The 14923-nt window shown below is 36.5% G+C and overlaps 1 protein-coding gene across 1 annotated transcript in view; it reads right to left on the bottom strand.

Annotated features, from left to right (window-relative positions):
• Window positions 1-14923, bottom strand: part of LOC114049455 (pecanex-like protein 2) — a 369169-nt gene that overhangs the window by 69176 nt on the left and 285070 nt on the right. Inside the window, exons 24-25 of the mRNA XM_027870706.1 lie at window positions 5995-6053; window positions 3619-3834 (exon numbers count right to left, since the gene is read on the bottom strand). Coding sequence (XP_027726507.1) covers window positions 3619-3834; window positions 5995-6053 — 275 coding nt within the window. The remainder of the gene's footprint in view (window positions 1-3618; window positions 3835-5994; window positions 6054-14923) is intronic.

Consider the following 14923-nt stretch of genomic DNA (forward strand, 5'->3'; position numbering starts at 1 on the left):
AAAGAAAGAAAGAAAGAAAGAAAGAAAGAAAGAAAGAAAGAAAGAAAAAGAAAGAAGGACCTAGGTGAAGCCTAGCCCCACCAAAGAATCACTGATATAGTGGAAACATAACTGTGTCCAGAATCAGAGGACCTAGGTTTAAGTACTGTCTCTGAAGCTTGCTAACTGTGTGACCTTATGCAAATTACTTAAGCCTTAGTTTCCTCATCTGTAAAATGAGTTTTGTCTAGATAGTCTCTGAAATCTCTTCTACCTCTAAATGGTATAGTGAATAGAGCCCTGGGCCTGGAGTCATCAACACCTGAAGTCAAATGTAGCTTCAGACACTTACTAGCTATGTGACCTTGAACAAGTCACTTAACCTCTCTTTGCCTCAGTTTCCTCTTCTGTAAAATAGGGATGACACCTACCTCCTAGTGTTGATGTGAAGATCAAATGAGATAATAATTGTAAAGGGTTTTACACAGTGCTAGGCACATAGTAATGAGGAATGCAGGACCTTGCCCTTTTCCGCAATTTAATGTGGACACCTACTTCTTGGTGGGCAGGGGAGAGGGGTGGAGATGAGGAGATTCAAACAAACTGGACAAGGAGAAGCCCATTATCCCAAGTACCACTTAAAGCCACTTTAGGAGATGAGGCGATTCAAGTAGTGTGGTTAATGAAGTAGTGAAGTAACTGGGGCTCCTCCACCCCTCTGCCCTGGGCTGAACAATGGAATAATGATGTGCCTACAAATGCTTGAAACTCTGAACTACTTCTGCCCCCTTGCCTAAGTGTCCCTGGTTACCCCATCTCCCTGCCCAATGCAGGTTTTCCTCTTTCAGAATCCGTAGCTTCTCCTGGTAGTGGGCATCTCCCTTAAGGGCATTTCCCTTAAGGAGCCATCTTCCTGAAGCAGCCATCTCCCTGAAGCAGCCAGCCTCCCTCTTTAAGTTGAGATTTCCCTTAGGCTTCATCTCTCCTATGGGGCGGAAGAGCCTGCTTAGTGTAATACAGAGAATAAATGCCTGTACTTCATTTGGAGACAGCCTGAGCGAATTCTTTCAAGAGGACCCTGCCATACACCACGCACCTCAACGTTGCCCCTCAACCTCAACGGTAAGCACTATATAAATGTTAGTTATCAGCTATTATTTGACTATCCTTTGGGAGTAGCTAGATGGCACAGTAGATTGAATGCTGGGCTTGGAGTCAGAAAGTCTCATCTTCCTGAGTTCAAATCTGGCCTCAGACACTTACTAGTTGTGTGACCCTGGGCAAGTCACTTATCTCTGTTTGCCTCAGGTTTTTTTTTTTTTCCTTCATCTGTAAAATGAGCTGGAGAAGGAACTGACAAACCATTCCAATATCTTTGCCAAGAAAACCCCCAAATGGGCTCATGAGGATTTGGACACGACTGAAACAACTGAACAACATGCCTATCCTTTGAATGCTGATCATTATTCTCTTCTAATCTGGTATAATAGAGTCTAGTTTTAATAAAATATAAAAATGCTTAATATCATGTAATAATACGATACATAAACATGTATATTAGTTGATATAATACACAATATAATAATGTAGGTATAATAATCTAAATTAGATTTCTAAAACTTCCAGGATTACACAAATACATATACTGAAGATGTATCACTCTGCTTTTGAATTGAGCTTTAACTTTCAAATCAGAGTTTAGCTAGAGTGAAAGGATTGAGTCATTGTCTCAGGATGCCTAAAGGATGTTGATGTTTTTGGTAGTGAGAAAACACTGAGCTTAACACATAGTTACTGACTGAAAATAATTAGTTAAAATAGGAAGATAACCAGATCCAGACTTCTTATGCCACCCCCAACCTCCATGGGCTATATTTCAAATGAGTTTTTCCTGTTTGAGCTCCATTTTACTCTCTCCCTAGCACAGACCTCATGTCCCCAGAGTCTCCACCCATAACATCATGTCCAAAGGTCCAAGGTATTCCCTCTTTCTCTTCCCCAAGATCTTCCTGACTGATGCCCTCTCTCTAACCACTATGGATTATGCCTCTCAGCCTCTGTAATAATGATAATAATAATAACAATAATTAGTATTTATATAGTATTGTAAGGTTTGTAAAACATTATACAAATGCTGTCTTATTTTATCCTCACAACTCTGGGAGGTAGATACTGTTATCATTCTGTTTTCCAGATGAGGCAACTGAGGCAGAGAAAGGTTAAATAACTTGCACAGGGTTACAAAGCAAATAAGTGCCTGAGGTAGGATTTGAATTCAAGTCTTCCGGAATCTAAGTCTAATGCTCCTTCCACTGCTTCACCCAGCTGCCTTTTTATTTTAAAATGTTAATAAGTTGAATGAGAAGTACCGCTTTATTGTGGATGGAGAGTGAGCCTCAAAGAGTCAGGAAGATCTGGGTTAAATGCCCATTTTGGACATATTCTGTCTGGGTGACTTTGGGCACTTAGCCTTCTTGGGCCTTGATTTCCTAATATGCCAAATGAGAGGGGTAGGTAGGGCACATGACCTCTGAAGTTCCTCCCAGATCTAGAACTGTGCTAATCTTATGATCTTTGTTGATAGAGGGAGCACAGATGAAATCAGAGAGTCTTCAAAGTCCTAACATGGATGGAGAGCTCTCAAATATTACGTTACTGCAAAGTTCTATTACCTTATTTTTAAAGTACATAGAAATTAACTAAGTTATGAAGGATGGGGCATCAGTGCTATAAATACATACATGTATACACACATCTATCTTACAATCCCATTTTGGTTCATGACATTTTAAATTTGATCTTTTTTGGTTCATATTAATGGGAAAAGTGGACTGACAGGCTTTAATGACCAACTAACAATGGGTCATATTTGATCAACCAATTAAATTGATATATTTTTTTTTTTAGTTATATGACTGTCAGTTCTCAGACATGTCAGAGTACCAGTTTCTCATGATTTATTGGAGAAAGGGGACAACTATCTGATGGATTGTGTGTAACCCAGGGATATAGAAAGTCCATGCAACAATCTTATCCTCTTGAGTCTCCCCTAGTAAGAGAGATAGGTGTACTTTTTTTTTTGTCACTCTGATAATTACATGATTATTTCTTATCAATTCTGTGAATCCAATAATTTTTTGGATTTTAATTACATATTTTTATTTTAAATTAAATTAAAATTAATTAAATTACTGTGATTTTAAAGTACTCCTGATACTTAAAAAATCCTTATCACTAATATACATAATGGCTAAAACAAATAGAAAGAATAATAACAAAACCCAAAATAAATACTGTGTATTTACAATGACCAAGCTTGGAGCCAAAGAAGAGATGAGACACTGTAAATTTTGGCTCCCTCCCCCTTTCTTTTCAGAGGGGGAAACATTTTATAATACATATATATATATATATATATATATATATATATATATATATACTGTCAAACTCATTTGATGTGTTAGTTTTGCTGAAATCCTTTTTTCTCTTCTTCTTCTTCTTCATCTTCTTCTTTGTCTTCTTCTTCCTCTCCTTTCCCAAATGACGTCTTTCCAAGTAGGGAAATGGGAAGGGAAATATTTGGAAATGAAGGTGATATAAAAACAAAAGATAGAAATAAAATTTAAGAAAAATTCTTACCTCTAAACTCCAACCCTCGAAGTTGAAAGGTAACAAGACCATTTCCAATTTCAATTAGGTGGACAAAGGCATTGAGGTAATCTGAAGCCAAAATAAAGCAGTCTCCAGAGCTGTAATTACCCCAGCGGCCAAGAACCAAATCTCCACAAAGAGATACTTGTAGAGATCTTGTCAAATGCTCATAGAAGATGGAATTCAGATTGTTGTCATCATTTCCTTAAAGAAGAATCATAAGAATCAAATTATATTCAGTTGAATGTTTTTATGCATTACATTTTGTCAAATAATTACATGCAAAAAATTTAGAATTTGCAGAGGATTCCATGCGCTCCATGAATTAGATAATGCCTACAAAACATTTTGAGCTTATTGAAGTAAAGTGCTCCTAAAAACTTGTGATCTTTGCACCATAGCTCATAAGTTAGCTCCTCTCCCTCTCTAATAGCTGTAATGAACAATATATAATGCCATATGTCACATATCACATACATAACAATTTCTCAGAGTATAAATTCTCTGAGAGCACAAATTCATAGGATCATAAACTTGGAGCTTGAAGCGATTTTAGAGACTCTCTAATCCAACTCCCTCATTTTACAGATGAGGAAACAAAGACATAGAGAATTCAAGGTATTTGTGAGAGGTCACAAAGGTAATAAGTAGCAGAGCCCAGAATGAACCCAGAATCTCTAACTCTGAATCTAGTAGTACTACTTCTGCTACCTTACCGTGCTACCGCTGAAGTTCAGAATCTGCTTTGACTTGAATATTCAGGGAACAATCACAAATGCAGTGTAGCCTGGGCTGTACTCCATGAGCCAACACTGCCAGACACACAACATGAACCTAATGCTTGCTTGGGGCTTCTGAGTGGGTTTTCACTCTTTCTCATCCTCAGGCTAACTTAAGCACTGGCATCATCAGGAATCAATGTTTCAATTGATCTATGAAATAACATCAGATGATGAATGTCCTCAACGACAGCCAGAAGCAGAAAAGAGAATTAAAGTGTGATTGTGTTTATAGCCTAATTATGATTAATGAAATGAAATAAATTTCCTATGACCTGAGACAGTGTTGCATAACCTTATAAAGTATCAATGTAACTAAAGCCCCTGACACATTGCTTGCTTGACCTGCCTACTGCATTCATTTGTTATAGTGACGCACAGCTTATAGTCAGTCTTATATAAAGCCTGCTGAAAGTTCTTGGTGCTTAGAATAAGATACTCAAAGGAGTCTTAGTTATCCCCAACTGCTGATGTCTATATAGATATCTACATAACACACACAGATAGCTACAAAGATATAGATATAACTATATATAATGAAATATACACATCTATAGATAATATACCTATATTATGTAGATAATATATACAAATAGGTAATATGTAGAGAGACTAGAAGATATATTTTAAACAATGGGCACCAGAATAAACAGACCTTTATCCCTTGCTTAAAATACTTTGACAATATTATCGCAATTACAGTTACAATGGGGCAACATTTGTGGTTGGCTGAGGATAACACAGATGTGTAAGAATAGAGATCACCTTTATAGCTGAGATAGATATTACATAGTTTCATGGATTCAGAGACGTTGATCCACCATACTTGCTAGATATGTAGTTACATTTTTTTTTTAAGTTCAACAGACATACATTTCCAGGTGAGTATCCATTCAGGTATTTTCAAATCATCATATCCTAGCCCTTAGGCACACAGGCTATACAAATGCAGACAACATACCAGATACATTTTTTCCCTCCTGGGCATTAACTACTTCACTGGTATCGTGAATACTTAAAGAGAGATGGTGTGGATGAGAGAACATTCAGAATTTGGGGACACAGGTTATAGAAGATTTAGTTGCTCTTTGAAGAAAAGAAAAGAATAAGAATAAATAGATAGTTGAAAGTGAGACAAATTGTGGAGGAAAAACAACATGTTTTTATATTGGAACCTTTTGTAGATTCTAGGCCATGGAATCAGGAAAGTTTTCCTTGTGGAGGGCAGCTTAATTCTGATTTGTTCAAGGTACTGTGTGACTGAAGACCAATTGGATTTCAAGATTTGCTGCCTAAGTTTGGTATTTATTACTTACAAACTCAAATATCTTGATTAACAAAGTTATTCACTACTCAAGAGCTACCTAATCAGTTCAGAATAACCAGTGAATGTATTTCCATACCAAATCAGGGGGTTTAATCAGTCCTCTTGCAGAATTGTATTTTATTCTAAACATATTTGCCCCAATGTGCTTTGTTCCCACAATGATTATTAAAAACAACGTGAACCTAATTTCCCCTGCTTAGTTCCCAGCAAAAACCCATCTACATTTCTGATGAGGGGAAAAAGAGGCTCTTGCCATACCTGGATCTTTTTCAATTTGAACTGCCAGTCTTGTATTTGAGTTGTCCACTCGTCTTGTGCTGAGAAGGGAACAAACCAGTAAAAAAAGAAGTCACAATGAGAGCTTTTCAACTTATAGTAACCAGCTGCTACCTTAAGAGATGGGACACACATAGATAAGACCATGGATTTAAAGTTACAAGGTTCCTTCTTCCAACCTCCTCATTTTATAGAGGAGGAAATTAGGACCAAAAAGGGTATTTGCCAAAGTTGCACAGGTACCACTCCAGTCTCAAAACTGAAACATCAGATCAGTCTGAGTCAGGCCTAGTCTAAAACACCTCCCCAATCTAAGGGTACTGGGCATATACAGTGATGCTATTTTATAACTAATGCCAGAAAATAATGCAAATGAATTGAATTGAGTTCTAAATGCTTCCTACATGGGTTTTCCTTCACCTCACAGATTAGTAAGAACAGATTTTTTTTACAAAAAATATATTATGATTCTGTTAGATAGTAATAGATAAAATAGCTAGGTGGCACAGTGGATAATGTTGGCCTGGAGTCAGGAAGATGAGTCTTCCTGATTTCAAATCTAGATTGTAAACACTTACTAGCTATTTGACCCTGGGCAAGTCACTTAACCCTCTTTGCCTCAGTTTCCTCATCTGTAAAATGAGTTGGAGAAGAAAATGGCAAAACCACTCTAGTATCTTTGCCAAGAAAACTCCAAGTAGGGTCATGAAGAGTTGGACATGACTGAACAAAGAATAAATAACAATAACAATGATCGGCATTAATATAATTCTTTATGGTTTATAATGGATTTTCACAATAAGCCTGAGAGGTAAAATATTATTGCCATTTTACATATGAGAAAACTGAGGCTATAAGAGGTGGGACTATTTGACTTAGGTCTTAAAGCTAGCAAGTTGGAATTCAAACTGAAGTTCCCAGGCTTCAAGTCCAAGGCTCTGCATATGAATGTGGAAAGGTAAAGGGGATCTTGCTATGGATGGTTTTCATTCTGGATGCTTACTGAAACAGAAGGGTGAATAGCTGACATTGGTTACGTCATACATCGTTTAGAGTTGATATTGATACTTATTTTATTAAGCAGTCAATAAACATTGTGGTGTCAGTCCATCAACTAACAAGCATTTATTAAACAGTTATTATGTTCCAGGCTCTGTGCTAAATACTGAACTCCGACCAATGCAGTTTCCAATAGTGAATTCTGTGGGTGGATGGTGAAGCATGTCTCCCATCTCTCACTAAGAGATAGTAGACTCTATCAAGTGTCCAATAAGTCATACATTTTCATCTATGAACAATGTATTGATTTGTATTGCCTGACTTAGTTGTTATTCTCCCTATTTTACAAATGAGGAAACAGAACCTCAAAGAGGTTAAAGGATTTGCTAGTAGTCCTACCTCATTAATAGATAAATATTCAAACTGAAATCTTACCTGATTCCAAAGACAGCATTCTTTCCATTAAATCTCATTGTCTCTTCACTCCCTCAAACATTTAAGAGCCAGACAACCAAGAATGTTTATGAGCTTCACAGAATGGGTATGGCAGTTGGGTTGGTAAGAATGTAATGATTTTCCCTACCCCTAACCAAGCAGTTACCAGTGAACAAACTTCTACTGTTGTTCCCTTCTAAGAGTGCTGTGAGTAATCTTTGAAAATAAAAAGGTCATAAGATTCCAGCAAAAAAAAATCCTCTTTATGAAGATAGGAATCCTATCTTTGCATAAAATTACTCAAGCAGAATTTTAATTTTTATCACAAAAGCTAGGAAAATGAAATTTTTAGGGGCAGAATAAATAACTTTTAGAAAGGAACTAAGCCAACCCACAAACCATCTACCAAATTTCTTCAGGAATTAGAACACTTTCTAAAAATCTATTAACTGAAAGACCGGTTTCTTCTTAAAAGTGATAGATAGAATTCCCAGTGTTAAATTCCGTTCAACAATAACTAAACTAAACTGCCTATGTGCCCCAGGGTCCCTGGCTGTCAACCAGACTGTCTAAGAAGATGAATTTTAAACTGCAGTGAATAACTTGAGTTTTCCCCTGTGATTTCTTAGTGTAAATTTGGTGCTTACTACTCCAAGGTGCTAATTAGCTCAGTAATTGGATTTCTTCCTCAACTATACTATTTCATGAACATCAATTCCAGATCTTTTGACTGCTGTTGGAAGGGGAAATGCATATGCCTAACACTCTGGTACTTGGTGTGCAAAAATTCAGTTCCCTGAACGGTAGACATGTGAATGCATGCATATTCCGTTAGGCCACCTGCCTGACTTTTGCTCCAGCTACATGGTCTCTTTATTGTACTATCATGCTGTTGCATTGAGGTGGAATCCCAAAAGCCCAAGTAAAAGGTGTCTTTCTCTTCTTCATATCCTGATAGACACTAATCACATTAGTGATTCTTTCTTTTTAATTGCAGAAATTACAAGTCTAACCCTCCCCTCTATTGTCTGCTATTTGATTCTAGGCAACCTAGTTACCTCCTGCTTTACATTATATTTCTACCTAAAAACAGACTCTAATCCAAATATCCTTCCTCCTACAACCACTAACTACTAGTATTCACCTGAGGCATTTGAAGGATTCAAATTCCATTTTCTCTAATTAATTGTTATAGAGGATGTTCTAGGCTGAGTCCAAAAGGGAGACAGAATCTGCATGGATGACATAGTCCTCCAGGACCTCAGGTTCGATGGTGACATTTCATCTAGGCCCACAACACTACAAAGTCCATTCAGTAATATTCTCAGCCCCTCAAAAAGTGTCAATCAAACAGATAAAACCAAAGGGATGATGAATGCCTGTTGCTGAGACTATAACACACAGTTAGATGGGTAATGTATTGAATTAGTCCATAAGTATACTATATTGAAGAGATTTCAGATCCACAACATGCTAAGCCAACAATCTCATTTTTCTAACATCAATATTCTTCCAGAGATGCTATATTGCAATGATACATGGAGCACTATAATCTATTAGGGTTCAGGCTTCCAAGTGAGTCATAGGACAATGGAGAGATGCATGATGGGTGTAACCAGGTTGCATCATATTGACAGTGAGGGATTGTATGCAAGAAATGATAGTAAAAGATACCATTCAGGAAATGTGTGATTGGAAAAGGAAATGGATGGGTTTATAGTGAGATCAAAAGATAACAAGCAGATAGCCCAAATGGTACACTGGTACCTACAAAATGCTAAATAACCTAGAGTACAAGGTCTCAATAAAATCAGGAAAGCCATATTTAGAGGGTTATGAGAGAAGATGGATTAGAAACCATATTCTTGTGGACAAAGAACAAGAAAGTGCAGATGAGATTCAGCCTGTGCCTTTGGAACGGAGTACTCACAATGATAAGATCGTGAATCTCTAATCAATATCAAGTTCCACTATCATCTCACTCTTTGTCCACATTATCAATATTTTCTCTTTTTGGGAAAATGAGGCTGACAGGGCCCAATATCGTGCTGAGTTAGGTACATAGTAACACAGGGATGAAGCTAGTAATAAATGGTTAGGTTTATTTTGAAGTCAGCATCCTACACTAACCCAGAGAAATTAACCTGAAGTTTAGGTGGAAATGTGATACAAATCACTTAACTTCCCTAGGCCTCAGTTTCCTTGCCTGTAAAATGAAAGAGTTGAACTTGATGACCTCTAAAATCTTTTCTAGTTCTGGATCCGTGATCCTATATGTATGTGCTCAACATAAGAAAAATGAGTTTGTGGTTGGGTTTTAATTTTTAAAATGTTTTTGTTGTCTTAAATAGTTACGGTTAGTCATCATTTCAAAGTAAATGGTCCAATACTGAAAGATAGCTAATCTAGGCCTAATTTTTTAAATCCTGGGAGGGAGCCCTAGGGAACATGTAACAATAAGAAGAAACATGTTTCCTAAATTGAGGTTTGCGAAATTTCGATAAAGTTGGACACATCTGGGTGGTGGTTTTGACAGAGAATTAAACATTAAAGGGAGAGTTAAGTGCATTAGGAAGAATGGTGTGAGCATCTTTGTGGCAAAGGTACTTGACATTAGTTTCAGTTTCTTGTGTGTTAAAATTGATTGTTCTAATTTTAATAAGCTGAAAAAACATGGTAAGAGCCAAGCTGGTATGGTGCAGCGTATCTCAAAGTGTGGTCTGTGGAGCCTTGGGAATCCCTGAGATCTTTTTAGGGGGTCTGTGAGGGCAAAAGTATTTTCTTTTTCTTTAGGTAATTGTGGTTAAGTGACTTGCTCAGGGTCACATAGCTAGTAAGTGTCAAGTGTTTGGTCTGAGGCCAGATTTGAACTCAGGTTCTCCTGACTTCAGGACCACTGCTCTATCTACTGTGCCACCTAACGGTACCCAGCAAAAGTATTTTCATAATAATTCTAAGACTTTGCCTACTGAACTACTTCTCTCTTTTCCAACTACATATCTTTGTGAGGCTGGATTTTCTTTATCTACTTCAACCAAAATACCATTTCAAAATAGAATGAATTTAGAAGCAGAAATGAGACTCCAGCTATCTTCTATTTAGCCAGACATTTGCAAAAATATTTGAAACAAGTCTACCTTTCTTACAAAATTATTTTTGTTATAGAAAATGTAGTTATTTTTCATTAAAAGGCTATGTTAATGTTTAATGGATTTATTATTGTTATTTTAAATGAATCAATAAACATTTTATATGTTTCTATTTTATCAATTTCTAATGTGGTAAATATAAATATATTGGTATTAATATATTGATATTAAGCACATAATTAACCATACAAACAAAAACAGTTTGGGACCCTCAATAATTTTTAAGAGTATAAAGAGACCAAAAAGTTTGAGAACCATTATTTTAATGGATAGCAGGAAGACCTGAGTTCAAATCCTACCTCTGATACTACTGGCTATGTGAAAATAGACATGTCATTTAACCTTTCTGAGCCTTAGTTTCTTCATCTGTAAAATGAGGATACCAATACATATAATAGCTACCTCACTGTGTTGTTTTGAGGCACAAAGGGTGATAGTATGTGCAAAACTTGAATACACTTAAATTATAACTAAAGCATCAGGGAACAATGGTCTGTGAATAATATCTTAAAGTGAGATACAGCTGGAGAAGAGCTAGACAAACTGCAATATCTGAATATGATGGAATAGTATTGCACAAAAAGAACTGACAAATAGGATAGATGCAGAGAAATCTGGGAAGACTTGTGCGAACTGATGCAAAATAAAATGGGTGGAAACAGCAAATCATTTTATCTGATGACTCAGCAACATAAAGGAGAGCAACTTTGAAAGACTTCAGAGCTCTGATTTAATATAGCGGTTATCTACACTGAATAGAGAATCCTGTGTTTCTACAGTCTACTAAATGTAGAGACTAACCATGACTTCAAAAGAATAATGATGAAGCGCATTTCTCACATCTGCACAGAGGCAGCCGACTAGAGAATGAGACATTTTCAGACATGACCAGTATGCTAACTTTTTTTCACTTGAATAATTTGTTACAAAGGAGAGCTTCTGTTGGTAGGTGAGGGACAAGTTGGTGAGTAGCACTTAAGGTACAAAAAAAAAAAAGACAAAAGTATCAATAAAATATTGCAAAAATATGTTGAAGAAAACAAAAAAAATTCAAAAGAATAATTTTGTTACTACTGTGTTAAATATAATTTATAGTTTTTAAAGTTTGCCATTTCAAAATTAAGAACTTAACAGAGAGAGAGAGAGAGAGAGAGAACAATTCAAAATACAAAGGAGAGTAGAAAAAGTATTGTATGGGAAACCACAAATCTCTACTGTGTATAGTTTGTTTATTTTAAGACATGGATAATACATTTAACATGTCACTTTCAAATGTGTCCTGCTTTTCTTCTGGGCTTCCTTCTATTTTCTTCTGTGAATTTTCTTAAAAATACTTCAGTTACCTTTTCTTTTTTATTGAAGGCAATACCATCTTTTCCTTCCCAAAAGTCTTCCCTCAATTTAACATTTAAGTTTAAAAAAATGAATGTAACAGAAGTTAGCTTCATATAGTCATTTTCTTTTTGTTCTTTGTAATAAAATGTTTGTTGATTCTAAGTTAATAAATTATTTAAAGAGAAAAGTATCATAAAAATAAATGTCATTGTTTTATCATCAATCACTCAAGCTGAGTTCAAGAGGCAGTGAGAGAGTACAGGGCCTGGAGTCAGGCCCTGAGTTCAACCCTGTCTCAGACACTTAGCTGTGTCATCCTGGGCAAGTCAATTAACCTAAACCTACCTCAATTTCTTCAGCTGTAAGAAGAAGATAATAATAGTAGCTATCTCCCAGGGTTTTCAAGAGGATCAAATGAGATAATATTTGTAAAGTGCTTAGCACAGCGCCTGGATTATAGTGGGTGCTTAATAAATGCTTGTTTCCTTTTTTCCTGATCCTACCAAGTAATAAATATCGAAGGTTCTTTGCTACTATAAGTAAATTTGGCTCAATTTTTCTCACTATATGCTTGTCACTAGTGGTTTAGACTACTCTGCAAAAAAGATGGTGCCATTCCCAATACAAAAACAATGTTTTTCCTTAGTGTTCATACTCTCTCTCTCTCTCTCTCTCTCTCTCTCTCTCTCTCTCTCTCCTCATCTGCTACTCAGTGCAGCACAAAGACAGCAGTACTCTTTTATAGCACAGATGAAGATTTCACAAACACACATACACAGGCACGGTGTTATACAGAGGTCAACTTTGCTGAATGCTATGTCATAGTAATGATGAAGATGTATTGATGTATTTATAGGGTTTTGAGTGCTTGGGGGCAGCTAGGAGGTGCCATAGTACACAGAGCACCAGGCCTACAGTCAGCAGGACTCATCTTCCTGAGTTCAAACCTGGCCTTACACTTACTAGTTGTGTGACCCTGGGCAAGTCACTTAACTCTGCTTGCCTCAGTTTCCTCATCTGTAAATGAACTGGGGAAGGAAATGGCAAACCACTTCAGTATCTTTGCCAAGAAAACCCCCAATGGGGTTAAAGAGAATCAGACATAACTAGAAAATGACTATAACAGTTGGTTAAATGTTTTACAAATATTATTTCATGTGATCCTCACAATAACCTTATGAAGTAGTTGATTTTATTATCCCCTTTTTACATATAAAGAAACTAAGGTTGAGAGATGTTAAGCCACTTGATTTGAACTGAGGTCTTCTTTACTCCAAGGTTAGCACTCATTTCACTATGGTACTTAGCTGCCTCATTATACATCTGAATGTCTGTCAATAACAGAGTAGTTTATTATATTACTTTACAACATAAGCATCTTCTACAACTATTATATATTGGCAGCTGTTTGGAATAGTGAATAGCATATGGGTATTGGTGTCTGGAAAATCTAATTTTCAAATCCTGCTTCACACACTTAGCTGTGTTAACCTGGGTAAGTCACTTAAGCTCTCAGCCTCAGTTTCCTCATTTGTAAAATGGAGATAATAATAGCATCTACCACACAGGGTTATGAAGAGCACATGAAAAACACATATGTAAAGTGTTTTGCAAACCTTAAGCTTTATAAAATTGCTAGTAATCCTCCTCATTGTTAATTATTGATATCCTCATATTTACCTTTCAGACTTGCCACTATGAAAGATAATTATTTTATGCACTAAGGAACTTGGAAATCTGAAAGCAATTTAGTAGCACCAAACTTGACAAATTGTTCTATTGACTACTGTATTTTAGCTAATAATAATAATAATGATAGAATTTATATGAAGCTTTAAGATTTGTAAAGCACTTTATACAAATTAGCTCATTTTATCCTCCCAACAACTCTGGCAGGTAGGTGCGATTATTAAACCCATTTTAGAGATGAGGAAGCTGAGGTCCATAGAGGTTAAATGATAAGCAGAAGACCATAGAGCTATTAAATATCTGAGGCTAGATTTGAACTTATGTCTTCCTACCTAGCTGCTAAATGGTGTGCCCTGCATTTAATAGATGGGGACAATTTGTATGAAATTCTCTTTTTTCCCCATTTTTAATTGATGCTGTTCATGTTTACATGCTTTGAGAATCACTAGTCCCTGCTTCTCCTCCCCCAGAGGAATCCAAAATGTGCTATCAAACATGAAAATATTGATATGCAACACAACCATCCATTCATTTAGGGGACAGAACTGGGGGAGGAGAGAAAAAAATTAAACCATAGTATAGGGATATTCAGTTCTACCAATTATCTACAAATAGTAGTAGCAATAGTAATAGTAGTAGTAGTAGTAGCAGCAGCAGTAATATTTAAGCAGTGAAGACACACACAAGGTTGAGGAGGGATCCAACCAAAGAGAAATGAAAGTCTGGAGGGAAGCACAGATGTAAAACAGTTCAATTGTCCAGATGCTGAGTGTTTTTCTTCTTCTTCTCTGTCCTAATTTTCAGATGAACTCTATGGTGTCCTGTCCTGCTGGTTAAAGAGAGAGCCAATGTCCTTTGGCTTACACCATTGTATGTGGCACAGCCTGCAGTCCATTTCAGGAACACGTGAGAGCCAACAGTGTTGTCTACAGAAAGTGTCTCAAGATGCATCTGACTTCCAGTGTGTGACTCTCCCTGAAGTAAGAGGAAACTCATCCTTGGCAGAAATACTGGAGCATTTTTCACAGAAACACTTTCAAACCTATTGAGTCAATTTTGGTTCTTCGTGGTTCATGACTATCAGTCCCATGAGATGCATAGACTTGAGAATAAGCTCTCCTACAACATGGAACTCATTAAAGCACATAATGCACTAGTCGTTCATAGAACTTGACTGAATAATAGAGGTCGTCTAGTCCAATCCCCTCATTTTACAGATGAGCAAACTGAGGTTCATTTAGCAGATGTGGACCTCGATGAAATCACTCAAGTACATTTTCCACTAAAATGATCTTCCTTTTCCC

This window comes from Vombatus ursinus, unplaced genomic scaffold, assembly GCF_900497805.2.
Source record: "Vombatus ursinus unplaced genomic scaffold, bare-nosed wombat genome assembly UNPS02014798.1, whole genome shotgun sequence".
Taxonomy (NCBI): Eukaryota; Metazoa; Chordata; class Mammalia; order Diprotodontia; family Vombatidae; genus Vombatus; species Vombatus ursinus.